This window comes from Aotus nancymaae, unplaced genomic scaffold (assembly GCF_030222135.1).
Source record: "Aotus nancymaae isolate 86718 unplaced genomic scaffold, 86718_ANA_hifiasm-v0.15.2.pri h1tg000064l_0, whole genome shotgun sequence".
NCBI classification, from domain to species: Eukaryota; Metazoa; Chordata; class Mammalia; order Primates; family Aotidae; genus Aotus; species Aotus nancymaae.
In genome coordinates this window covers 3737757-3765496 of record NW_026988478.1, presented here as the reverse complement: position 1 = coordinate 3765496, position 27740 = coordinate 3737757, and the positions used below count along the sequence as shown (strand labels likewise).

Genomic DNA, 27740 nt, shown 5'->3' with positions numbered 1-27740 from the left:
TTTTTTTTTTGCATGTAGAAAATCTAAAGTTTCAATTTGGCTACATAATAAGCCTCAGAATAAGGCCATGTTTCAAGGTATCAAAGTGAAGCAGAGAGGGGACCAATTTGTTATTGAATATGAGCCCTGTAAACCACCCCAAAAAATCGCCTGGATCTGGGGGTTGACAGCCATTATCTCCATCATCTGGAGTCACAGGCTGGTGGTCTAAAGTTACACAGCTGTTCATGTTGCCTTAGTGGGAGTGCTTTACCAGAGGCTGCCCAAGAATGACAGCAGAACCAAGACAGAGCTGTGGTCTTGTGACTTCACCTTAGATCAATGCCATCTCTCCGCCTGGTGGGCAAAGGGGCTAGTTAGAAGGGAAAGGGCAACACATCCATCAATTCATCCATTTATCCATGCATCTACCCATTCCTGCACCCATCCTTCCCACACATTTTGATTGAACAACTACTAAGTACTAGGTTTGACACTTGATAGGTGCTTAGGATGAGGCTGGTTGGATGGAGTCTCAAGCAAATATTCATCCAGGCAAAGAATGATCTCCAGACATGGTTCAGGTGAAAAGAATTTCAAAAGGCAGCCATCAAGGCCAGGGCCTCAGTTCCTCTGCACCAGCAGAGATACACACAGAATGGGAGTAAAAATAACTCACTCAACAAGCTGGAGAAAATAGCCAAGGATTGGCATGGGAATACCTCATCCTGGGCCAGTCTTCCAGGAGGAATGACCTTGCTCTAAGTCCCTATGTAGTTGTGGGAGGAGGGTCTGAGGACTTTCCACCTCATGTCTGGAATGCAGAAGTCAAGCTGAGCCCTGGGTAGGGATACCAGGAGACCAGGAATGGGGAGCTTGGAAAGGCTAAGTTTGGAGCATGAGACAGGGGTTCATGGGCAAGATTTTCCTCAGCTCTGCTAAGTTGGAAAAGTATTTCTCTCGATTGCTGTTTTGATATCAAGATGACGCCTCTACCTAGGTACATCTATTTACTTTCTCTGAAGGTACAAACCTCTACTTCAGTAAAGTTCTAAAAATTCACATACATAAAAATCATTGTGGGGGTGCTGTGACAATGCTTTTTCTTGAGCCCTGACCCTACAGATTTGGATTCAGTGAGTCTGGCTGGGGAAGGTGGCTCTGGATGAAGGATAGCTCAGGAATCTATATTTTAAATAGGCCAACCAGGAGAATGAGAAGCCAACAGGGGATCCACGGAGACATTTTTAGAAGCACTGCCAAATCCCATCGGCACTCAACTTTTGCCAGGGCCAGGTGCAGAAGGGAGTCCCTGCCATACCAGCCTCATTTTCTCACATTCTTAGCCCTGGTTCCTTTGACCTCCTCTCTTGTCCACTTTGTCACCCTCTTTACCATCATTTGCCCTAGTTGCTCTCCTGGGACTTGACCACCATTTAGGTTTAGGGCTATTCTTAGTCTGCTTCCCACAACTCCATCCTAATGGATGACCAGGCCACATGAAGTTGGCTGCACTTGTTACAAATGAAATCTTGAAATCGAGAAACTTCTAAAAGCTGGTGATCTGGGAAAGATAGGGCTTTTGTACCCAACTGCCTCGGCCTCCCAATTTCTTTATCTGTTCCTCCACTGAGGGACACATAGGTTGATTCCACATCTTGGGAATTGTGCATAGTGCTGCAATGGACTGGGAAGTGCAGGTATCTTTCGAGATCATGACTTTATTTCCTTTGGATTTATACCTAAAAGTGGGATTGCTGGGTCATATGGTAGCTCTGTTTTTAATTTTTGGAGGAGCCTAATACTGTTTTCCATAATGGCTGTACTAGTTTACATTTCCACTGACAATGTGCGAGGGTTCCGTTTTCTCCACATCCTCACCAACGCTGTCTTTATTTTTCGATTTTTTGATAGTAGCCATCCAAACAGGATTGAGGCTATCTCATTGTGGTTTGGGTTTGCATTTGTTTCAGTTGTCAGTTTATTGCCTCTCAGCTGTCACTCACCCTTCTTTGTTCTGCCTTATGATGCTGGAATCAGACCCTGTAAACATGGCTCCCTTACCAGCTGGCATAATGTGGAGTTTTGCCAGAGAAGGAAGCTGGAGGGACAGTGGAGGACAAAGGAGCTTCCCTTCCTGTTTCTGGTGCATTTTCTTATTTCTGGGACTTTTGGCCATACCCCATGCTGCTTACCCCAGCAAGTTTCAGGGACACCCCAGTAGTAGCGCTCAGTGAATTCTGACAGGGTTTACAAGGGGTGGACTTGTGATGGTTAATATTGAGTCAATATGGTCACCATGACTGGATTGAAGGATGCAAGGTGTGTCTGTGAGGGTTGGTACTCTGGTACCTGATAGGCAGCCTCCCAGTACCCACTATGGGTGGCTTCCCAGCAAGTCTAGTCCACACTTTAGCAGGTGGTTTTACTGCTTGCCAGACTGGGCCTGTGACACCTCAGCACACTTTATCAGCAATCCTTGGGCCATACCCACAGCCCTCTCTATTGAGGTCTGAATCTTAGCTCTGGAGGGGTTCTTCCAAATTTGTTTTTTCCATGAGTATTCTCAGCTCTGGAGGTCATGGCTGTGCCTTTTATCCACAATCCTTGCATTCTTTAGCGTTCTCTTTACCCCTTAGTAGTTAATCCCCTGTTACCATGTAACCATTCTTTATATTAAACTTTACCTGTCCAAATCCCTTTGTGAATTGTGCCTTCTGTCTGAACTAGATTAATCCAGATATGTATGAGCTCTTAAATTTGAATTGTTGACATTTCTTTTTCCTTTCTAACTATTCACTTTTATACCTGATTTTGTAATTATTTGGTAGTATTCTTTTTCTTAAAGAGAGTCTCTCAAGTTATATAAGCTTTGGGTCCACGAAACTTGGATCTGCCACTGTGAGGCTGGAAGGGGCTCTGGGAACATCAGACTGTATGGAATGGCTGCCTCAGAGTTTCCACAGAGCCTGATCGGCTTTGGTATCTGGGGTCAGAGCCGGTGGCAGAGACTACAGAATGTGGCTCACACAGGGGTCTGACAGATTGTAGGTCACATCACCCCAAACAAACGTCACAGTGTACTTGCATCCCACCTCACAACACGAGGCATTGGAAGGAGTCACCACGTGGGGAAACAGGCTCACAGCCAGGAGGGGACGCACATGCTCAGGATCATGGGGAAGGTTGGGGAAGGTGAGTGGTAGGGTCTGGGCAAGAATTTGTGTCTCCTCACTCCCAGAGCTCAGTAATTTCTGTGAGGGAGCAGAAGGAGTCCGGGAGATAGAAGTCTCTGAGCTGGACACAGACTGCCTAGACTGCATCATTCAGGTAAGGATGGGCCAGGCTACTTAGGCCAAGCCTCCCTCAGAGAACAACTAGAAAAACTGGACTAAGTATAAAGTTTTCTTGAGACATCGGAGACCCCCCAAAAAGCAGTGAAAAATGACAGTGCCGAGGTCTTGAAGGCAAAGGAACGCCTGAAATATGAGCTTAGCATCTGGGGCTACTTTTCCCTTTGGAGGATCTGTCTGTTCCAGAAAAGGCAGCTGAGAAGGAGAAAAGCTGAGCTAAGCTCTTGGCAGCCTCAGGGGTGAGGCATCATGGCTGACACCCCTTTCCCTTCAGTCAATCCATCACCAAATCCTGTCACTTTCACCTGAGATTGTCTCTGGAATCCATCCACTTCTCTCTGCCTCCCAGACTGCCCTGGCTCAACACACCCACCTCTAATGTCTGAAGCGTTGCCTCCATACCAGCACCCCTCCAATCTGTTCTCCATCCCGGAGTTCCTCCACAGAGGCTGCCAGTAGGGTCAGGCCACTCCTCTGCTTACTACTTTACAATTTTTCAATGATTTCTCTTTATACTTTGCGTCCAGACCCAGATCTTTACCAGGACCCACACTGTTTGGCTCCATCTACTGCTCCAGCCTCATTTCACATCATGCTTCCTCTGACTTTGCTGCCCAGCACACTGATTTTCTCTCAGCCCTGTGTGCTTTCCCACCACAGGGCCTTTGTACATGCTCTACTTCTGCCTGCAATGCTTTCCAGTCTCCATCTTTCAGATCATTTCATAGCGCTGCTGGAAGGCAGGGGCCAGCATACTTGATGGGAAAAATGAATATTCTCACTCATCTAGTCTGCTTCCCATGGATGTGTGAACCACGAAGACAAAACTAGAATACCACCATCCACCTGGTGCAGGGGATCTTAAGGGCAGGATTAAAGGAGGATTACTCAGAATTGCAGCAAATCTTAATTGGGTACCACAATGAGAGAGTAAATATTTGAAATGGTCCTCTCTCTCCTGAGAGACATCTGGTATTCCCTCTGGAAGCCAATGGTTGTTGTTCACAGAGTGGTTTTCTCTGCCCAAATAATCAGGTTGATCTGAATTGTCCTCATCCCAGCTGCCTTAATCAGGCCCCTATCAGGTTGTAGGGTTGCAGGTAGAGCAAAATGTTTCAGGGAAGCCTGATCAGTACATCTGCCATGGAACGTTAAGGAAGAAAATTAGGCAAATCAAACACTCCTGGTTCTTTGTTTGGCTCATGGGATTTGGTTCATTGTTAAGGGATTTGGGACATGTACGACATTGGGAGGAGACTTCATATTGGGCAAAGTTTATCTAATAAAGTTTCTGTCAGTTTCCCTCTTTGAGGACTAGAGTTTGTGCTGGGACATTGCTGCCTTCTTCAGGAAGAGGCAGCACACTGGCTGGGCATGATGGCTCATGCCTGTAATCCCAGCACTTTGGGAGGCTAAGCCGGGCAGATCATGAGGTCAAGAGATCAAGACCATCCTGGCCAACATGGTGAAACTCTGTCTCTACTAAAAATACAAAAATTGGCTGGGTGTGGTGGTGCACGCCTGTAGCCTCAGCTACTCGGGAGGCTGAAGCGGAAGAATTGCTTGAACCCGGGAGGTGAAGGTTGCAGGGAGCTGAGGTTGCACCACTGCACTCCAGCCTGGTGACAGATAGAGTGAGACTCAGTCTCAAAAAAAAAAAAAAAAAAAAAAAAAAGAGGCAGCACACTATGGCCAACAAAATGGACACAATGTAGGGAAAGAACAGTGCCAACTCAGAAAATTAATGTTTCGAGGTGTCAGATTTTTCTATTTCATTCTAAAAATTTTTGTGTCCTCGTCATTTTCTCTGAGTCTACTGAGAACTGTTACACATCTGAACGGGAGCATTAAACCAGTGTGTCCGGCCTTCATACACTCTTCATTTGGGACATCACAGTCAACCTGATCCTGAACTTTCAATTCAGCTCTCTCCCTCTAAACTTCCCATTTCCTAAACATGCCTCTTTCCAACTTTCTAATATCATTTCCACCACCTGAGGCCCCTCACCCAATTTATATGTATGAAAAGCTTCCTACTGTTCATACACATTTACACACGTGTGCATATGTATGTGTGCACACACACAAAAGTGTAAAAAGTAGGGCAGACCCACTGTAGTTATGGATTTTTATTTGTGGCAGTCATGGCGAAAACCATGTTTCTGATTTGGGCAGCCAGGCAGTGACATTTACTGAAATAGAATCAAGTTTGGGAGAGAAGATGATGAGGTCATTAACAGACATGTTAGGTTTGAGGTGCCTCTGAAACATCCAATTAGTGATATACAGCATTCTCGCACACATAAATTACAGCTCAGGAGATCACTCAGAGCTACGATAACAACAACAACGTTAGTCATGCCTAACACTATGTAGTACTTATTAAGAGCTAGGTATGGATTTAAATATTTTGTTAATTCTCTTAATTCTTACTAGGTCCCCATGAGATAGTACCTCCAATTTACAGACAAACTGAGTACAAGGATTTAAGTAACTTGCCCATTATTACAACCAGACATATAGATTTTGGAGTGAACAGTATATAAATAATAATTAAGGTCCAAGAAATAGACGAGATGTTTCCAAATAATAAAAATATAGAGTGTAAAGAACCAAGGAAGCACCCTGAGAAATCCCAATATTTTAGGAATGGATAGAGAAAGAGGAGCTTGTGAATGAGACAAAGAAGGAGCAAGCAGAGAAGGAAGAAAAACATGGAACTTGAGAGAAATGAGCACTTCAAGAAACAATGAGGAAGCTTAGCAGGTAAAAAGCAGAGAACAAGATGATAAAATTAGTCTGGGTGCAGTGGCTCACACCTGTAATCCCAGCACTTTGGGAGGCCGAGGCAGTTTGATCACTTGAGGTCAGGAGTTCGAGACCAGCCTGGCCAACATGGTGAAACGCTGTCTCTAATAAAAATACAAAAATTAGCTGGGCGAGATGGTGGACACCTGTAATCCCAGCTACTTCAGAGGCTGAGTCAGGAGAATTGATTGAACCCAGGAGATGAAGATTGCAGTGAGCAGAGATCGTGCCATTGCACTCCAGCCTGGACAACAGAGCAAGACTCCATCTCAAATAAATAAATAAATAAAATAAAATAAAAGATTATAAAATTGGACCCAGATATGCCAGTTGCAGTAAGTTTAAATGTACAACTAAATGTTAAACTCCTTTATCAAAATATTGATTCAATATATAAAATCCAATTTTGTGCTATGACAAGAGACAACGTAAGGTATAATGTATTATGAAACAGTTAATAAAAGGATGGGGGAATATATTAGGCATTAAAAAAAAAAAAAGAATCAGGGCCTATGATTTCCAGCTACTTGGGAGGCTGAGGTGGGAGGATTGCTGGAGCTTGGGAGGTTGAGGCTGCAGTGACCTGTGATTGCATCACTGCACTCCAGCCTGGGCAACAGAACAAGATCCTGTCTCTCTCTCTCTCTCTCTCTCTCTCTCTCTCTATATATATATATATATATATGTGTGTGTGTGTGTGTGTGTGTATGTATGTGTGTGTGTGTGTAAATAAATAATCAGGAATGTGAATATCAGACAAAATGGCATTAAATGCAAAAAAATTTAATGGAATGAAGAACATAATTTCACCTAAGTAAATGATGTAATTGCAATGAAGAGGTAAATTATAGAAGTCCGTGCATTAAATAATCATTGGGTAGGATATATAAATTTGAAAACTAATCAGAAATGCAAAGTAGTAACTTACTTTTTCTTTACTTTCTTTCTTTCTTTTTTTTTTTTTTTTTGAGAAGGAGTCTCAGTCTGTTACCCAGGCTGAGGTGCAGTGGCACAATCTCGGCTCACTGCAACCTCCGCCTTCCAGGTTTAAGTGATTCTTTTGCTTTAGCCTCGGAGTAGTTGGGACTACAGGCATGTACCACCATGCCCAGCTAATTTTTGTATTTTTTTTGTAGAGATGGGGTTTTGCCATGTTGGCCAGACTGGTCTCAAACTCTTGACCTCAAGTGACCTACCTGCCTCGGCCTCCCAAAGTGCTGGGATTACTAAAGGCATGAGCCACTGTGCCTGGCTGCAAGATGATAACGTCTGGTTCAAAATTAATGTCTGGTCAGCAATTCCCAATGCAGCCTCTCCTGGCTTCTTATGAAAATATTTTGAAAAGGCCAGGCACAGTGGCTTATGCCTATAATCCCAGCACTTTGGGAGTTGCCCTCCAGCCTGGGCATCAGAGTGGGACTCTGTCTCAAAAAAAAAAAAAAAAAAAAAAAAAAATTGGAAAAAAAAATGGGGAAGGAAAACTCACCACAATATTGAAAAAAAAATAGTGCAGAAAACTCAGTAAACAATTCCAAGAAAAAAATCACTCTACCCTAGGCAGACAGAACTGCATTGAGAAAAAGCCTGTGAGAATTGTGTAATAGGAGTTTCACAAAGGAAGAGGGCAATAAAAAATATTTGAAGAAATAATGTCCCTAATTTTACAAATTTATTTTAAAATATAAACATATACAGTCAAGATGTTCTGTGTTATGCGCTGAATGTGTTACCCTCAAATTTCTATACTGAAGCCCTAACCCCTAATGTGATGGTATTTGGAGGTGAAGACCTTTGGGAGCTAATTAGGTTTAGATGAGTTCATGAGAGTGGGGCCCTCAGGATGGGGTTAGTGTCCTTATAAGAAGAGAGAGACCAGAATGGGCTTGCTTTCTCTCATGTGTAGTCTCTCTTTCATTCTCTCTCTCTGTCTCTCTTCTCTCTTCAATGTGAGAACACAGCAACAAGTTGTCTATCTGCAAACGAGGGAGAGGTTTCTCACCAGGAACCAAATCTACCAGCATCTTGGTCTTGAACTTCCCAGCCTCCAGAACAGGGAGAAATAAAGGTCTTTTGTTTAAGCCATCAATCTATGGTATATTGTTGAGCTAATACACTCAGCAAACCCCAAACAGGACAAAGAAAACTATAGTAAGGAACATCAAAATAAAATTGCTGAAAACGGGGGATTAAAAAATTTCAAAAGACCGCCAGAAATTAAAGGAACACTAAAAACAAGGGAATGAAGCTAGGAGAAGAAAGATTGTAAACTACTGGTTATAAAATATGCAAGCCAGAAGAAAATGGAATGGCTTGTTTCAAGTGCTGAAAGAAATCTTTTGACCTAGAATTTTATACCTACTGAAGATACCTTTCAAAAATAAGTGTGGAATAAAATTTTTTCCCCACATAAAAAAAGCTGAGATAATTCATTGCCAGTAGACCTGCACCACAAAAGATATAACAGGAAGTTTTTTAGATAGAAGGAAAATGACACCAGATGGAAATTAAGACTTGAACAAAAGAAAAAGAAAAAAGAGCACTGGAAATGGTAAACATGGGTAAATGCAAGATACATTTTTTGTATTAAAAATTCATTTTGAATATAATTGACTTTAAAGCAAATACAATGAAGTATATTATGGGGTTATGATATATAGAGACATAAAAACTAAGATAATAACATGAAGGATGGGAGGGAAAAATAGAAGTACACTGTTGTAAGTTTCATACATAATATGTGAAGTGGTAGAATATTATTCGTAGGTAGACTGTGATGTTGTTAAAGATGAATATTGTAAACCTAAAGCAGCTACTAAAACAAAACACAACAAAAAGCTATAGTTGATAAGCCAATTGTTAAAATAAAATGGAATTCTAAAAAGTAGTAATTAAACATAGAAAAAGAGGAAAAAGGGAATGGAAAACAAATGGGAGAAACAGAAAACAAATGGAAAGATGGTAGATTTAAACCCAACCATATTAATGATTACATTAAATATAAATGGCCTTAGCACTCCAACTAAAAGATACTGTCAGATTGAATTTTAAAAAGGAAGAACCAATTATATGTTATCTATAAGAAACTCACTTTAAAACAAAGATATATGGGTTAAAATTAAGGATGAACAAAATACCATGTAAACACTGATTAACCACCCAAGAAGCCCACTAAGTCACTACATCAGCAAATATGGAAGGCCAGCTCAATTTTGTTTATAGATTTGCCATCCTTCTAGAAGTTGACTCAACTTTTAAAAAAGAGTTGCACCCTACAGTGAAGATGTACCCACTAGTTTCTTTGGGCTACTTTCTCTTGCATATGTTCTGGAAGGCCTGTGTGGGAAGTATCTTCTATGTTGCAACATAAGGTGTGATCCTAGTCTTCAATTGACACATCCATTTTCAAACCAAGTGCCCTTTCAGTAGCTCTAGCACAGATACCGCTGCTGTCTCTAAATAATCTTTTCTCCCTCCATGCAACCTTACCACCTGTCCTGGGGCTATTTTCATCCCTGAGAACCAATCTGTTTAGCTTGCAAGACAGGTACCTCTTGGCTCAGTTCGATGGAATTCAAACGAATATAGCTAGATCCTGCATCACAGCTCTAGAATTCTAGGCAGCTATGCACTTTAAGTTACAGGACAGGATGGAGCAGCTGGCAGACCAAATCAGTCTTACTGGTCTGCTGCTAGGCTGGTCACATGCTGTGGTCTCTTCCAATCCCCATCTTATGTCATGAAGAACTCCATACATCTGCTGATGATTAGAGCAGCAAAGTGGTAGTCTAATTCTTTCTCAACCAAAAACACATACGCATGTGCACACACACTCAATTCAAAAAAATGTCTGACAAATTCCCTTTTAAAACGTAATTTAATTCTGACCAGAGCAATATATGTGCATAATTTTAAAAGGCAAATGATACTGCGTTACTCATAGAAAAGTAGGCAGTCCTCCACTCTAGTCTCCTGGAACCTGAGTTTCTGCTTCCCATCTTTACCACTCAGAAGAAATGCTTTAAATTCTTTTAAGTTTTTCTTTTCTTTTTTTAAAATCTTGATATTTCTTTTTTTTTTTTTTTTTTGAGACGGAGTTTCGCTCTTGTTACCCAGGCTGGAGTGCAATGGCGCGATCTCTGCTCACCGCAATCTCCGCCTCCTGGGTTCAGGCAATTCTCCTGCCTCAGCCTCTTGAGTAGCTGGGATTACAGGCACGCGCCACCATGCCCAGCTAATTTTTTGTATTTTTAGTAGAGACGTGGTTTCACCATGTTGACCAGGATGGTCTCGATTTCTTGACCTCGTGATTCACCCGCCTCGGCCTCCCAAAGTGCTGGGATCACAGGCGTAAGCTACCGCGCCTGGCCTAAAATCTTGATATTTCTATACAACATGTTTATACTACTGCTTATGATTTTTGAAATTTTAGAAATCATCACACATTCCCTCTCCCCATCCTCCCAGTGTAGTTATATCACATATTTTTTTTTCAGAGATGGAGTCTCACTCTGTTGCCCAGGCTGGAGTGCAGTGGCACTATCTCGGCTCACTGCAACCTCCACCTCCTGAGTTCAAGTGATTTTCCTGCCTCAACCTCCTGAGTAGCTGGGGCTACGGGCGCCCACCACCACGCCTGGCTAATTTTTTGTATTTTTAGTAGAGATGGGGTTTCACCGTGTTGGCCAGTCTGGTTTGGAACTCCTGACCTCAGGTGATCCGCCTGCCTTGACTTCCCAAAGGGCTGGGATTACAGGCATGAGCCACCATGCCTGGCCTATATCACATTTTTTTTTTGGTCAAGTGAAGATTTTGTATTGTCATTATTTTGTATTGTCATTATGATTATGAAAATACTGCACAGCTAGAACATGTATTATGATTTTATTTAACTTATACCATTTTAAATAATTGTCTTACTTTTTATTTACTTAGTTTTGTAGACATTAATTATCACTGATTCAGCCTCAAACATCCTGAAAAAACTCTTCCACATTTCTGATGCTGTCAAACACACTCAAGTAACATCTGAGCTTCCTGGTTTTCCCTTACAGACAGCCCTCCTGGAGTGAGTCCTGCTTTTAGGGACTCACTCGCACTGCTTAACCCGTCCTGTCCTCTCCCTTTGCAAGTACTTGTGTCTCAATTCCTGAAACTTCCCAGGCTTCTGGGCTGGGGATCAGTTTCTTTTTACCGGTTTCTCTTCCCCTACAGGCAGTCCGATTTCTGCTTTCACAGCTGAGTCAGTATCATTCATACAACTGCTTTCTATTTTCCCAAGTTTGATTGACATATCTAGTCTGTCATTTCTCTCATTCTCCTTCTTACTCCTTTAGCGTCCTTCTGTGAGGTTTTGGGAAGAGGTGGAGCTAAACATGTGTGTTCCATCTGCCTTGGTTAAGTGAAAACCTCCTTCAATCAATTCTTTAACTTCATTGTTCAAGTGATAGAATCGGTCTAAAGTCATGCTTAATTAACAGTGGGGATAGGTTCTGAGAAATGCATCATTAGGTGATTTCATCATCATGCAAATTCATAGGGTGTATGTGCACAAACCTAAATGGTCTATCTACTATACACCTAGCCAATATAGTGTGGCCTATTGTTCCTAGGCTACAGAACTGTACAGCGTGTCACTGTACTGAATATTGTAGACAACTATAACACAATGGTAAGTATTCATGTATCTAAACATAGATGAGGTACAGTAAAAGTACAATATTAGGCCTGGTACAGTGACTCATATATCTAAACATAGATAAGGTACAGTAAAAATATAGTATTAGGCCTGGTGCAGTGACCTATAATCCCAGTGCTTTGGGAGGCCAAGGCAGGAGGATTGTTTGAGGCCGGGAGTTTGAGACCAGCCTGGGCAGCATACAAAACCCCATCTCTGCAAAAGAAAAAATATATATATATATGTATATATATATATTTTGAGAATATATATACACACACATATATATATTTTTCTGAGATGGAGTTTTGCTCTTGTCACCCAGGCTGGAGTGCAGTGATCTGATCTCTGCTCACTGCAACCTCAGCCTCCAGGGTTCAAGCGATTCTCCTGCCTCAGCCTCTCGAGTAGCTGGGATTACAGGCACCTGCAACCATACCCAGATAATTTGTTTGTATTTTTAGTAGAGGTGGGGTTTCGCCATGTTGGGCGGGCTGGTCTCGAACTCTGACTTCAGGTGATCCACCCACCTCAGCCTCCCAAAGTGCTGGGATTACAGGCATGAGCCACTGCTCCCAGCCTGCAAAAATATTTTTAAAAATTAGCTGAGTGTGGTGGCATATACTTGTAATCCTAGCTACGTGGAAGATAAGGTGAGCAGGTCGCTGGAGCCCAGGAGTTGGAGGCTGCAGAGAGCTATGATCACATCACTGCATTCTAGGCTACGTATCAGCATGAGATCTTACCTCTAGAAACAAACAAACAAAGAAACAAAACAGTATTAAAATCTTATGGGACCACCATTGCATAGGTGGTCTATTGTTAACCAAAATGTTGTTTTGTCATGATTGTATTTGGAGTAAAAGGAGTGGTTAAGGATTAGTCTACTCAGTTCATCCCCATGTACCATTTCTGAGTAGTAGGCCTTATTCCAAGTTTGGGGGCACCCTTTGTAGTCAATCCTGTTTCTCTATCTTCTCAGTATCTCTTCCACATGTGCCTGCAGTCCGTGATGACTCTGTCTGTGCAGAAGCGGAAAGGGATGGCGTTGGATCTCTCCCATGCCATCTCTTGCTCCCAGTCCTTTTACCCCTCATCTTTCCCTGGGCCCTGGCCCTGGCCGTGCATTGTCAATCTGTGGATTAGCGCTTTGGAGTGGGTTTTCCTGTTCTACCCAGACCCATTGCTGGATACAGGGTAGAGGGAGCCTCAGATCCTGCTGGTGGGGTGGAAAAAGGCCATTATGGTCATCTGGTCTCCAGGTGGATTACCTAAAATATATCAGGTGTCTTGTGCTGTTGGCATATCTCCTGCATTTTATTATCCTGAAGAGTGTCTGTCTTCTTCCAAGACTTGGGTTATATTATGAGCATCTTTTTCAATTAGCTTAGCCTGAAGGGCCTGGGCTCTAGGAAGAAAGTAGAGGAGAGAAAAAATATTTTTAAAATTTAAGCAAATAATGTTGGATGTATCAATTAGAATTTTGTGATACCGAATTCTTTGTTTTTAAAGCTACACAAATAAATAAAAGTGCAAGGGAGCTGAATGAACTTACATTATAGTTCTTGTCTCTTTTCATTCTATCAGGGCAGGCCTCATTAATTTGGTATAAACTCTCTGTATGGCACAGTTTGCTTAATAGTTCCCTATGGTATACCAAGTTCTGTAAAATCAATTTTTAGGCAGCAAAGTGTAAATAAGACACTTCAAAGATAAATATGATATATTGGATGTAAATTCTAGGAATTTGTTAAATATGTACTAGAGACATGAAATAAAGTTGAAGTACCCTTAGAAGGATTGGCTAAAAAATAGTTATTGATATAATTCAAAAGTAGAGGAATCAGAAAGACATCAAAAGTTACCCAAAATCTCCAAAAGAGTGTACAGGGGTACCATGAACAGTCTCACAGGTTGTGCACTGAACAAGGTGCCTACTCAAGGAAGGAAACTTACACTTCACTTCCTAGGTTAAGTGCCTGTGGGAATCTCATGTCATATGTAAACTAGAATAGATCATGCAACTGTAAATTTTACAAAAATGTGTCATTGAGGGAATTGACGCTTTGGCTTTTAGGCAAACTGGGCTTCTCCAGGGCCCTCCAGCAAGTTGGGACCCAGATCAGGTGGCACCTAGTACTTCTCTGCTACGCACTTTATCTGGGTCTTGTGAAGAACAAAAAGACAAGAACTGAACCTTAGACTCTAAGACTGCATAGCCAAATAACCCAGTTTAGAAAATTAGGAAGTTTCTAGGTATTCAGAGAAACTCGAGGGTTTCACTCCATTCAATCAAATTATTTGCAAGAGCCTGAACATCCAAATGTCCAGAGTCACTTAAAATTAGACTCCATATTGGGAAATCAAGAAAATGTAAGACAAAAATCCAAGGGTCAAGATTGTATAAAAGATGAATTCACAGATCCCAGGAGAGAATCCTACCAATGTCCTCCAAAGGTAGAGAAGAGGCTCAAATTATTTTCCTGAAATTGAAGAACTTGGGAAATTAGTTGGGGCCAGGTCTGGAACTTCCAGCATTTGCTGCCTCAGGGTGGACATGCTCCCCTCCTGGGGGAATGTGTGAGGGCGAAACTCTCCTGGAAGTTAGCTGCAGAGAGAAGAGGAGATGGGGGTCCTTTTCCTCACACTCAGAAGGAAGTATGAGAGGAAAACTCGGATTCCCAGGATCACATTCAAGTGGAGATGAGGGGGCTGGAGGGAACTAACACCAGATGGACACAATTTTCTATATAGAAATCAGGTGAGGTCATCCAACAAGTGTCAGTGGGGAGAAGGGCAAAAGCAGAATGGAACAGGTTGTTTTTGAAGTTTTGAGCCTTAAATGTATTGCATGGGGTTGGCCAGGACTAGGTGATTGTTGATTTGTTTTGTTTTTAAACAGAAGTGACGGACCTACAAAGGAGAAAATTCAGGATATTTGTGCATTGTCATTGATTGAAGCATTATGATTTTATGATTTAATTCCTCTTTTAAAAATTGCTGCTAGATGTAGTCAAAAGTTATGAACTTAATGTAGTTTCTTTTGCATATAGAAAAGTGCACATATTTTAAGAATAGGACTCAATGGATTCTCACAAAATTAACCCTCGTGTGCATGCAGACCGAGAACTCAAATATTAGCGGCACCCACGGCTTCATCATGACCCATTCTTGTCATGCCTGCCTTTCCCAACGGTAAACATCTAACGGCTTTCATCAGTTTTGCCTAAAACTAAATGAACTTCAAAGTCAGTCCCTTCCTGCTCTGCAAACCCATGGGTAAGCTTTTTAAGCCATTCAATGGCTTCTCAAAAATGGTTTTGTGTGTGGGCAGAGTTTGTCAGGTTCTGTACTAGCTGGGGAGGGGGATGTGTACAGAGGGGGGCAAGGTAAACTTCATCTTCCAGAAGCTTCCAGCTCATCAAAGCGAGCTGGCAGCACACGAGGAGGCTGGGTGCGGGGTGTGTGCGTCGGCACCCTGAAAGTCCTCTACTTCAGCTGCACTGGCTCTCCTTCCCCAGTGAGAGTGGGTCAGGAGTCAGGCAAAGTCACAGGATGGGACAGTGCCAGTGGGTCTAACATAGACTTACTAAACCAATTTTTCCAGCTCAGGGTCTGGTAGGGAGGAGAATAAAGCCACTCATCACTACGGTGAAATGAAGATCACATTAAGGCACAAAGTAATCCAGTCTCCAAACACACACCATGTAATACCAAATGAATAGTCTTGCTTTTCTCTGGTCAGTTGAAAAAGCACCTGAAGTAGTCATAGGCAGGGACTCACTAGACTCCAGCCACTTCTCTAGACTCCTGCTTTTCCTAAGACCACATGGGACACTTTATGGAGACCTGCCATGTGTTCCAAATGTGAGCTTCTATAGAATAAAACCCTTCATCTCTACTGGCCCCCAGCACAAGGCCACCAGCATAAGTCCAGACACTTTTATTTTTATTTTTTTGAAAAAAATTTTTTTTGTATTGTACTTTAGGTTCTGGGGTACACGTGCAGATCATGCAGGATTGTTGCATAGGAACACACATGGCAATGTGGTTTGCTGCCTCCATCCCCCCGTCACCTACATCTAGCTTTTCTCCTCATGTTATCCCTCCCCGACCTCTCCACTCCCCTGCTGTCCCCTCACGCCAGTTAGAATGGGTGATCATTAAAAAATCTGGAGACAACAGATGCTGGAGAGAATGTGGAGAAATAGGAACAATTTTACACTGTTGGTGGGAGTGTAAACTAGTTCAACCATTGTGGAACACAGTGTTCCTCAAGGACCTAAAAATAGAAATTCCATTTGACCCAGCAATCCCATTTCTGGGAATATACCCAAAGGATTATAAATCATTCTATTATAAAGACATATGCACACATATGTTCATAGCGGCACTGTTTACAATAGCAAAGACTTGGAACCAACCCAAATTCCCATCGACGATAGACTGGACAAGGAAAATGTGGCACATATGCACTATGGAATACTATGCAGCCATTAAAAATGATGGGTTCATGTCCTTTGTAGGGACATGGATGAATCTGGAAACCATCATTCTCAGCAAACTGACACAAGAACAGAAAATCAAACACCGCATGTTCTCACTCATAGGTGGGTGTTGAACCATGAGAACACATGGACACAGGGAGGGGAGCATCACACACTGGGGTCTGTTGGGGGGGGGTGCCAAGGGAAGGCCAGACACTTTTAGGTGCTCAATAGATGTGTGTCAAATAAATGAATCAGTGAATGAAACCCAGTGTGCTTTAGACAAGGAGTAGTCAAGTGCACCCAGGTCCTGGTTCTCACCAGGCCAATGTGTGGGCTTCTGTCGCCAGAGCCTGTGAGATGGGTCAGTCACATTTTGCTGTGGAATACTTCATCTTTCTGATCTCTGTCTCCTCGCCCATAACTTGCTCATGCACATCTCAAATAGTGGCCACGAGCGTGCACTGTGGGCCTAGTATGTTCTGTGCACACTGAATTCTTTCCCCTCCCATAGCCAGGCTTCCTATGGCTGGGGCCATGGAAGGTGGCTGCAGGCCACTAGTTCCGTGCTTCATGGCTTGGGACATATTCTAACCCTTGGGCAAAATCTGGCAAAATCAGGCTCAGAATTTTATACTCACCAGGGCCAGAGTGATGATGATGTTAGCCTCTAAAGTTTACCAGCAGAGATGCTAAGCCAGAAGAAAGAAAACGCCATCCCCACGGCCAAGGTAAAGACATATCTAGAACTCAGTTGTTTTCCATCCAGTCAACGTCTCAAACTCAAGAGCTGTTTGCTGTGCATGTTCACTATTCACATAACGAAGGTGTGTTAAGTAGAAAAGCTGCATCCTGGCTCTCTGCGACACTGATGGGGGCTTGTCCCGTACAGCCTTGCTACTAACGGTGGTTCCGGACCAGCAGTATTGTCAGGCCTTGGGCCCTCCTGCAGACCCAGGGAATCAGAACCTGCATTCTAACCAGTGCCCCAGGGGATCTGTGTGCACATTGAAGATGATAAAGCACTGCTTTAGAGAGCGATGGAATCACCCTGGGCAGTGTGCATTTTAAAAGCTCTGCTGTTTCACTCTCAGGTCCCTCACTGCCCCCTATAGACCATAATCCTAACAGCAATGAACTAACTACAAATCAGCCCAGCGATAGACTGTCTAAACTTTTCTTGTATGATTTAGAGGCACGTATAACACAAGTGGGAGATTCTTGAAATACTGGATGCTAAGTGCATTGGTGCTGCTGTTGCAAGTGCAGCAGCATCTTACACTAAAAGGGAACCACAATTTCTTTCCACAAGGGAAATTGAAAAGAGAAATATAAAGTCAATCTGGGATTTATTTTTTTCTATGATTCATAGACTCAGTGATGATTGGTGTCTTCAATGCATTCATTTAGCATATTTTATAAAAAAGAATTTGACATTTTTTTCTCAAAGCGGAATAGGGACAATGGGCACAGTTAAAGCCTTAGTCCCAGTTGGTGCCTGGAGTAGAGACAAGTAGAGGAGTTTAAGCAAGCTTGGACTGATGGGATCTAGGGCAAGAATCTCCCAAGCCAATGAAAGCCACAGACTTCTATGCAACCTTGACCAGTGACCAGAAAAGGAATCAAGCCATATGTAATAATGCTGCTAATTAAATGTCTTGTGCATTTAACAGAGCTTCCTTGGTCCTACAACACCTGTGAGGACATTGCTATCAACCTCATAATGCTCTTAAGGGGCCAGGGCTACCATAAAATCAGGGACAAGGCCACATGATGGGAATTTCCTGTGTTCTGTGACAGCTGCTGTGGACACCTGGCCAGATGACCCCACAAAAAAACCCTATTTCCTGTGCTCCGTGCCCTCCTGACCATCACAGCTGGATTCCTAGCCATTACTGCAACCTCTGACTGCAGAGCAAACACACTGTTCCATGGAGGTCAGTACTAGCAGGGCCACTGCTCATATCCCCCTGAATGCACAACATGGCAATGACACTCACGTTAACTTGGCCCTTCAACACCACCTACTTTTACCACCACTCCTCTTTAATCATCACCCCCAACTTCATGTTACATCTGATACATTACTTTAGGCCCTTATCTGCTCTAGTCATGGCTATTTATTTATTCATTAAATGAATATTTATGTTTATTGAGCAGCTCTAGGACTCTAGCTACTCTCTGGTATTGGGAAGGCTGCAGTAAATACAGCAGATTAATTCTCTTGCCCTTCTAAAGCTGCGTTGTAGCTATTTAAATTTTAATTAATTAAAATTAAATTAAAAATGAAAAGCCTCCGTTGTTAACTTTTCAGTGATTGATAGTCACAGTTGGGTCGTGGTTGCCAGTATTGGACAGCACAGATAGAGAACATTTCCATCATCATAGAAAGTTCTCTTGGGCAGCGCTTCCTTAGAACTTTTACTCACTCTGGTAGTGGGAGATAAATGACAATCTATATATGTACTAAAATATCCGGTAGATAAAGTGCTATGGAAGGGAATAAAGTGAGTAGAGGGGCTAGATAGAAAATGATGGCATTGTGTGCTTTTTGTTGATTTTTAGAGACAGAGTCTCTCACCGTTGCCCAGGCTGGAGTGCAATGGTGCCATCATAGCTCATGGCTGCCTTGAACTCCTGGGCTCAAGGGATCCTCCTGCCTTAGCCTCCCAAAGTGCTGGGATTACATGTGTGAGCCACCTTGCCCAGCCAGGGGCTGCTATTGTAACCATTGACTCTAGTGGTCACTTCTTTTTTCTTGGAATTCCTCGTCTGGTAGCATGACACCGTTCTCTATGTGTTCCTTCTACCCATACGGCTAATGCCATAGGGATGGGACAGCCCTTCTTGAGATTCTTCCAGTAAGAACTGAAAATTTCTGTGGCAACATTTTTGCATGCCACACCACATCTTAAAATGAGCTGTTGTGTCAAGACTCAAGATGCTAGTGTGCTTTTTTAAAAGTTAGAAGTAAATGATACGACACTAACCCACTGTCTTAATATGCTCATGGTTCAGAAAGGCTTACCTCTGTCGCTTCTCGGTACCACCACAAGGTGGCAGCAGGGGTTTATGAACGCCATCTGCGTCACTTGGCTAATTCCTCATCCATGCATCTCTTTATTAGAAGTGAAAAATAAATCCTCTGGGGTAAAATATGGAAATGTAAAATGGAATCTATGTAATTAACAAAGCCTAATTGGAATTACAGCATGGCCCATTCCTTTTTAGGCTATGGAATAGCAGAGTCAAATATTGTAGATAAGTATGATATGTATTAGTTCCTTTTTGCCTTTGCTATCGAGATGTTGCCCTTTACTTCATTTTTTTTTTTTTTCGAGACAGAGTCTCACTCTGTCACCCAGGCTGGAGTGCAGTGGTGCGATCTCGGCTCACTGCAGCCTCTGCCTCCCGGGTTCAAGCGATTCTCCTGCCTCAGCCTCCCAAGAAGCTAGGATTACAGGCAAGTGTCACCACGCCCAACTAATTGTATTTTTAGTAGAGACAGGGTTTTGCTATGTTGGCCAGGGTGGTCTCAAACTCCTGGCCTCAAGTGCTTGGCCCGCCTTGGCCTCCCAAAGTGCTAAGATTACAGGCGTGAGCCAGTGTGCCTGGCCCCATCTCCATTTTTAAACAAATAAACATACTTCAAAAATTTCCTCTACATTTTAAAATGAAAAGTCTTTCTGGCCTTTTCCTAATTAGTCAATTGATTTTCCCTCAGATTCATGTAAAATAATGAGTAAAGAAAATCTATACATTTGCTCCCAGTTGTGATCTTGTGAGTTCAAGGCAAATTGCCGTGTTCAACATCTGGGATTCATCATGTCTGCTGTTACCTCATCGGTGGGCACACATCTTTCCCAGATGTGGGGGGAAAAAAAAAAAAAGACCAAACACCTATGAAGTTACAAGGAAAGCAAATACAATATCTGTGCTTTCAGGTTTCTGCTGTAGCCAGGTATGTGAGGGAATTCAATCCAGAGAAATAGTGCTTCTAGATCTGGTTTATCTAAATACTTAGCACACTGCACGGTTGCTATGTAATTAGTGGGCCAAAGCCCCACCCTTTAATGCACAAGTAACCCAGGAGGTCTCCTGAGAAGAAAGTCTGGGATTCTTTTTTTTTTCCAGAAAAAAAAAAGAGACAGAGAAAGCTAGAAGTAGAGAGGTCATGGTTAAGCTGACATTTTAGGGTTAATCGAAGGCATCAGTATTTGAACTTGGCTCTGCAAGGGCTGCCAGTGCTGCAACCTGGAGCTTGTAATAGGCTTCAGGAAGATGTTTTGTTTGTTTGTTTGAGACAGGATCTCACTCTGTTGCCCAGGCTGGAGTGCAGTGGTGAAATCTTGGCTCACTGCATCCTCTGCCTCCCAGGTCCAAGTGATTCTCCCACCTCAGCCTCCAAGTAGCTGGGACTACAGGTGTGCACCACCACTCTCAGCTAATTTTTTTGTATTTTTGGTAGAGACAGGGTTTTGCCATGTTGCCCAGACTGGTCTCCAACTCCTGGCCCCAAGTGATCCTCCTGCATCGATTTCCCAAAATGCTGGGATTACAGGCGTGAGTCTCTGTGCCTGACCAATAAGTTTTTTAATGACATTAAATTCAATTCAAGGCAAATGGAAGAGACAAATCTCATATCCATGTTTCTTTGCCTCCTTTCTCCTCCTCACCCCACCCCTTTTTTTTAACAAGATGCTTCTCTAATGACTGTGTAACATGGGAGCAATGAAGACTGCATTATATATATATATAATTTGTATTTTGAATTGTTCAAATCCTTTGATGCAGTAGTTTTACATCTCAAAGTGGAGTCCATCCTAAGGAAAGTCCATTCCTAAATACAGAAAGACAACCTTAATGGAAAAAGATGTTTAATGCAGCATTATTGAAATCATGAAAAATATGGGGGATGGGAACTTTTAAATGTGTATTAATAGAAAAAGATCAAATATAATTATCTACGTTGGTTTAAGTTGTCATGAAAATGTTGTGTGTGAAGAGCAAACAATATAGAAAATGCTCAGTTAACTAAGAGAATAAAGAAGAAAATATAGTATGCATAATCATGACATTGTTATGCTTAAATTTTTCAAAGAAAGAATACAAGAAAAATATAGCAAAATATTAAGAGTGATTATTTCAAATGTGATTTCAAAGGTAGTTTTTTTTTGATAGTTTCTAAATTTTCTTTAAATGTTGGTGTATAATACAAGATATATACTTATGAAAATATTTTGAATTTAAAACAATTTCACAATTCTTTTATCTCAAAACTTCTTTTTAAATTGTCTTCACTCTATCTTTGCCCCCATGTCTTAAAACCAACACCCTGCACCCTAGTTTCAAACTGGTTCATTTGCTGTTTCAGACAAAAGGAACGGGGCCCATTCTGGTCTCTGCCCGAGGGTTCTCATAGGGAGCAGGTGGTAGTCTGAGTAGAAGGAGGTGATGAGGTGGCCCTAGTGTATGTGCCCTGACCATGGCTCATTCTAGTCATGCCGTGGCTTCCACAAAGTGTTTAATTATTGATGCTGATAGAGAATATAAATTCAAATATATTTTAGGTCAATGGTAATCACTCATTGAGTAAAACTTATGTGAATAATTTCTAAAATCAAAGGGGAAGAAAAAGCAAAGAAAATCTGAGTAATAGGTAGATAATAATGATAGAAGAAAGAACTATGGCTGGGTATGATGGCTTATGCCTATAATCCCAAACATTTTGGGAGGCCAAGGCAGGAGTATTACTTGAGCCCAGGAGTTTGAGACCAGCCTGAGCAACATAGTGAGACCCCATTGTACAAAAAATTAGCTGGGTGTGGTGGCATGTGCCTGTAGTCCCAGCTACTTGGGAGGGAGAGACGGGAGGATCATGTGAGCCCAGGTTGAGGCTGCAGTGAGCCATGATTGTACCATTGCACTCCACACCAGAGCCTAGGTGACAGAGCAAGACCCTGTCTCAAAAAAAAAAAAAAAAAAAAAAAAAAAGAAGAAGGAACTGTGTAGAAGAAAAATAATAACATACTATACAATGACAGTATTTTTCTTTTTGTAATAAATATAAATGCTTAAATCTTTCTAGGAAAAGGCAAAGACATATTTTGTTTCAGAAACAAAATAAAATTTTATTCTGTTTATAAGAGTATATGTCTACAACAAAATGAAGGGCCAAAAATAAAGCACCAATGAAGACATAAGAAGCACATATACACAAATGGTAAGGATACAAATATGGGTTTGTGGCAAAGTAAAATAGAAGTCAAAAAGCTGTAGGTAGGACAAACTATGTTATTTTCTACAGATAAAAGAAAAAATAAACAAGGAAGATATGATAATCATAAATACCCAGAAGCAGAACACCATAGCACTGAAATATTTAAAGCGAAAGTCCCAAATATAAGATGCAAAAGACATGATCGCAATTGTAGCAAGAGACCATAGAGAAGAATACAGTACCTCTCTATCTTTGACCAATTAAGTCGAAAAATATTGGAACACATAGCATTTGAATGTGCTCAGATTTGATTTGTGAGATATATGATGGGATAATATTTTGAACATTAACAAGCATGCTTCCCTCCACTTCTAACCCTTACCCAGAATTCTTCTACCCCCCTGACCCTGCCCCCCAGATAGATGTGAGTCACTCACTACAGAGCCACATACAAGGAATGCAAATACTCATTAGATTCAAAAGCTGGCCTAAGCATAAGACAGATAAATATCAGTGCATACTAGCATAGCTCTGTGGACCAGAGAAGAGAAAGGATATGAGAGTCAAAGGCCACAAGAAAAAGAGCATAGGCCAGACGTGGTAACTTACACCTGTAATCTTAGCACTTTGGGAGGCTGAGGCGAGCAGATTGCCTGAGTTCAGGAGTTTGAGACCAGCCTGGGCAACACGGTGAAACCCTGTCTCTACTAAAAATACAAAAATTAGCCGGGCGTGGTGGCGTGCACCTGTTATCCTAGCTGTTCAGGAGGCTGAGGCAGGAGAATCACTTGAACCGAGGAGACAGAGGTTTTGGTGAGCTGAAATCATGCCACTACACTCCAGCCTGGGCAACAGAGTGAGACTCTGTCTCAGAAAAAAATGAAACAAAACAAAACAAAACAACTTTTCTAGATGGTTTGATTTTTTAAAATTTAATCTATATTAAATTCTAGACTTGTGGTACTATTGTCAAATAACGTCTTGAAAAGTTTTTTTTTTAAAAAAAACATAGCCTATTATGTTAAATTGTATACACATATCATAGAGCTTTGAAATACTGTGCATTTTCTGTTTCTAGTGTACAGTTTTCTAGTTCATCTGTAACAAGAGTGTATATTCTACATAGCTCAACTATGTCTCGAACGCCTGACCTCAGGTGATCCACCTGCCTTGGCTTCCTAAAGTGCTGGGATTACAGGTGTGAGCTACCATGCCTAGCCTAGAAAAGCTTTTTAAAAATTGTCCTGAATAACATTTGGATCAAAGAGGAACTCAAAACTGTAGTGACAAGTTTTACTTAGAAAATAGAAGATCCGTATTATTCATGAAAACAAGGTATGAAGCCAAAGCCATACTTAGTAGGAAAAGTCACAGTTTTATAAAAATAAATAAAAGACTTATCCAACTAAAGAGATTAAGGAGACCCAAATACACTTTAGTGGGCATTTGTTGTTGCTGATATATAATCTACATTATATACATTTTAAAATATATATTATATATTTTCTAACATATAACATATTGAAGAATGTATATATGATACACACACACACACACACACACACACATACACATATAAAATTTGACTGCCTAACCTCTGAAGCTTCTTCCTATAGAAGAGAAATCTGCCAGGGAGTGAATCCACCAATCAGACGCTGCCCCTGCTACTTTGCAGCTGGAGTGACTGCTTGAAAGGACAGCTTTATTCTGGTAGCCACGGCCAGTGTTCAGTGGCAGAGCCAGCACATCCCAATCAGGCTGTTCCTGGATACCCTGTGGATCTCAGCGCTCAGATTCCTAATTCCTGCTCATCCCCTCCACCTAGTTCCCTACACCCCTCTTGTGAATCTCCGGGCTGCCTTACATCCTTCTCCAATACATTATTTTCCAGCTTACATTAGCTAGAGTCAATTTCTATTATTAAAACCCTCAGGCCGGGTGCAGTGGCTCATGCCTATAATCCCAGCACTTTGGGAGGCCGAGGTGGGCGGATCACAAGGTCAGGAGTTCGAGACCAGCTTGGCCACCATGGTGAAACCCTATATCTACTAAAAATACAAAAAATTAGCCGGGTGTGGTGGCGTGTGCCTGTAATCCCAGCTACTCTGGAGGCTTAGGCAGGAGAATTGCTTGAACCCAGGAGGCAGAGGTTGCAGTGAGCCGAGATCATGCCACTGTACTCCAGCTTGGGCGACAGTTAGTCTAAAACAAAACAAAACAAAAAAACCCTCAAACTCTCACTAGTCTTCTTAATAAAACTGAAGGAAGGAATGTGTAAGAATAAAGAAAGAAAAATCAATGAGAGAAAAATCTATAGCAATGATGAGTACATTCAAAAATATTTTTAAAGATCAATAAAATCAGCAAACCTTCAATGAATCTATTCACTGAAAAAATTAAGTCACAAAAACTTTTATGGAGGATAAAATGTACATGAAAGATTCTGAAATTTAAAAATTATGATCTACAGTTCTATACTTGATTAATGAAGGAGATAAATTATCAACATTAACTGAAGTGGGAAACTTGAATGTACTATTGTGGAGGAAATGCCAATAAACTGTTTTTTTTTTTTTTTTTTTTTTTTTTAAAGCACCCTCCTCCCACAGACTGGTCTAGGGGGAGTTACCATAGAACCTGTGCTATTTATTTATTTATTTATTTAGAGACGGAGTCTTGCTCTGTCGCCAGGCTGGAGTGCAGTGGCGCAATCTTGGCTCACTGCAACCTCCGCCTCCTGGGTTCAAGTGATTCTTCCACCTCAGCCTCCCGAGTAGCTGGGACTACAGGCGCGTGCCACCACACCCAGCTAATTTTTGTATTTTTAGTAGAGACGGGGTTTCATCATGGTAAGGATGGTCTCGATCTCTTGACCTCATGATCTGCCAGCCTCGGCCTCCCAAAGTGCTGGGATTACAGGCGTGAGCCACCGCACCTGGCCCGAACCTGTGCTATTTAAACCCCTCTGGAGCATGGAGAAAGAGGCAGCTGAGCAGCCCTGAATAGCCCAGGACAAGAGAGACCTGCCAATCCTGGACCCTAGCTGGCTCTTTGCCTTACATAGTGGTTGGGCTGCGGTGGAGCCTACTATTGAGAGGCATTTGGACTGTTGAGTGGACAGGTCATCTTGCTATGCCATTCTGACCCAGCTGTCACCACCCTTTTAGTTATCTATCAGTGGCTGGTGTCAGCCAGGCAAGCCCACGGCGCTCACCCAAATCATACTCATTAACCCTCCAACTAGCTGCCCTTATCCCAGGATTCCCACTAAGTTCAAGCATGTTTTCCCCCAGTATCAGAGGAGGAACACTGCTTATTTCCAGTCTGCATGATCTAAGTGGAAGTGAGGAAACCAAGGCCCAGAGAGGTGTGTAGTTACTTGCTCAGTCCTCAAAAGGATGAAGTCAGGGTAAGAACTAGCCCCGACTGGGCACTGGGAGCTAATGGCTAGAGTAGGAACTGCATGACTTTTGTCCTGGAGAAATGTTATGGCAGGTGGACACCAGGGCACAGGCATACACCCGAAGTGTCCAGGGTAGACAGGGACTGCTGTTCACTCCAGATGGAACCTGGCAAGGGCCCAAAAAGAGACTGAAGCTGGGAAATGTTTTTGTTTTCAATGTGAAGCGTTGCCAAAAGTTTGTTCTAGGTCTTGGGAATCCTCAGGACCTTCAGAAGCCAGATTCAGCGAAGATGCTGTACCTCTTGGGGACAGCTCTGACACGAGGTCAATACAATGCTTTATGTCCCTGGCTGGGCTTGGCTGTGAGCGCGTAGAACTCTGGACCCCGTGCAAATGGATACTCTGACACCGCTGGTAGGGGTTACCGAGGGAGCTGGGTCCCTGGTCTGGTGGACTCCCCCGGCTAGGCAACGAGCTGTTTATGGCCCCTTGGAGATGGTTGCTTTTAGTGCAGTTGACAGTGGGCTCAGAGCACCAAGTAGGCTAGCACCGTATTTATTACTAAATTGCTCCATAACTCTAGGGCTCCCAGAAGACCAAAATCATTTGAGCAGATTGCACCCAGAGCACCGCGTGGAGAGAGGAGAAAGCCCGCCACCCACAGACCGCTTTCTCCTCCTACAGGTCCCCTATCCAGCTGCATTTCTCTCTTCCTAGGCGCATTTCAGAGCATTCTTTTCTTAAACTTACACCTACCGAAAATGCGCCAGGGGGAGGCGATGTTGCCTGTGAACCAAAGCCGGTTTCGCACCAAGACCCAGAAACAGAGAGAACTGATCTCTCTCCAGGTACCCAGGACAATCTCAGGGCCAGATCTATACCGTCCCGCGCACAGAGCAAGAAGCGCTGTGCGCCTGTGCTCCCCGACCCCGGGGCCTCCCCATGCCCAGCTTCCCAGGCCGGTCTTCTGCGTGGCTCAAGTCGCCCAGGTCTCCACGCAACAATGCAGCGTGGGCGGCCCCAGCGGCCTCATTTGCATATCGCCGCGGCTCGGCCAATGGGCTGCGCAGGGGCTCTGGAACGCAGTGTTGCCATCGGCGTGCGCGCGTGTGTGCGAGTGTGACAGCGGCTGTGGCTGTGGCCGTGGCCGTGGCCGTGGGAGGCGGGCCCGGCGGAGCCCAGCCGCGTGGGGACCGGCCCGGGCTCCCGCTCTCCAAGCGCGTCGCGGCCGCGTGGCCCGGCAGAGCCCTGAGACCACCCGGCCCCGGCCGGTCGCAGTCGCGATGTCGGTGGCCGGGCTGAAGAAGCAGTTCCACAAAGCCAGCCAGGTAGGGACGGCGCAGAGGAGGGAAGGAGGGAGGGGGACGAGGAGGCTGCGCCCCTCCGAGGCTCCCGGGCCTTTGGGACTCGGGCTCCCTGAAGGGCCTCCCTCGGGGCTCAATTTCTTCCCGCCTAGGAAGGCGCGAGGGTGGGGTGAGGGGCCGCCTGCTCTCTCCTCGGCGTCTTGGCGCCTCCTCCTTCGCATTCCCCAGCCCCTGGCTCTGCCCTGGGCCGCTGTAAATCGGAGGTGGGCTGAGGTGGCGGCCGCGGGGACTCGGGCGCCGGAGACAGAGTGGGCATGGGGAGGCCCCGACGCGCGTGGGGAGGACGACCCACAGGGAGTACGATGCCGGCAGGGCCTCCCCCGAGTCCCCAGCCTTTTGGTTGGGAGCGCCTCGTGGGGGGCCCATCCTCTACCGGCCACCGGCGCCTCCAGAGATGCTGTGTACTTGGCGCTTGGCTGGGCCCCGCCGAGCTCCCCGCGCGCGCCTCGAAA

The 27740-nt window shown here is 43.4% G+C and overlaps 1 protein-coding gene across 3 annotated transcripts in view; it reads left to right on the top strand.

Moving 5' to 3' along the window:
• The window catches only part of SH3GL3 (SH3 domain containing GRB2 like 3, endophilin A3), a 302580-nt gene that overhangs the window by 113877 nt on the left and 160963 nt on the right, over positions 1 to 27740 (top strand). For 2 of the 3 annotated variants that reach the window (XM_012449443.2, XM_012449439.2), the window contains exon 1: positions 27009 to 27252. The exons of the other annotated variant lie outside the window; for it this stretch is intronic. Coding sequence is in view for 1 of the 2 variants with exons in the window: in XM_012449439.2 (XP_012304862.1) it covers positions 27208 to 27252 (45 nt within the window). In the remaining variant the exon portion in view is untranslated. Of the gene's footprint in view, positions 1 to 27008; positions 27253 to 27740 lie in introns of those variants that run through there. 3 annotated transcript variants of the gene reach the window in all.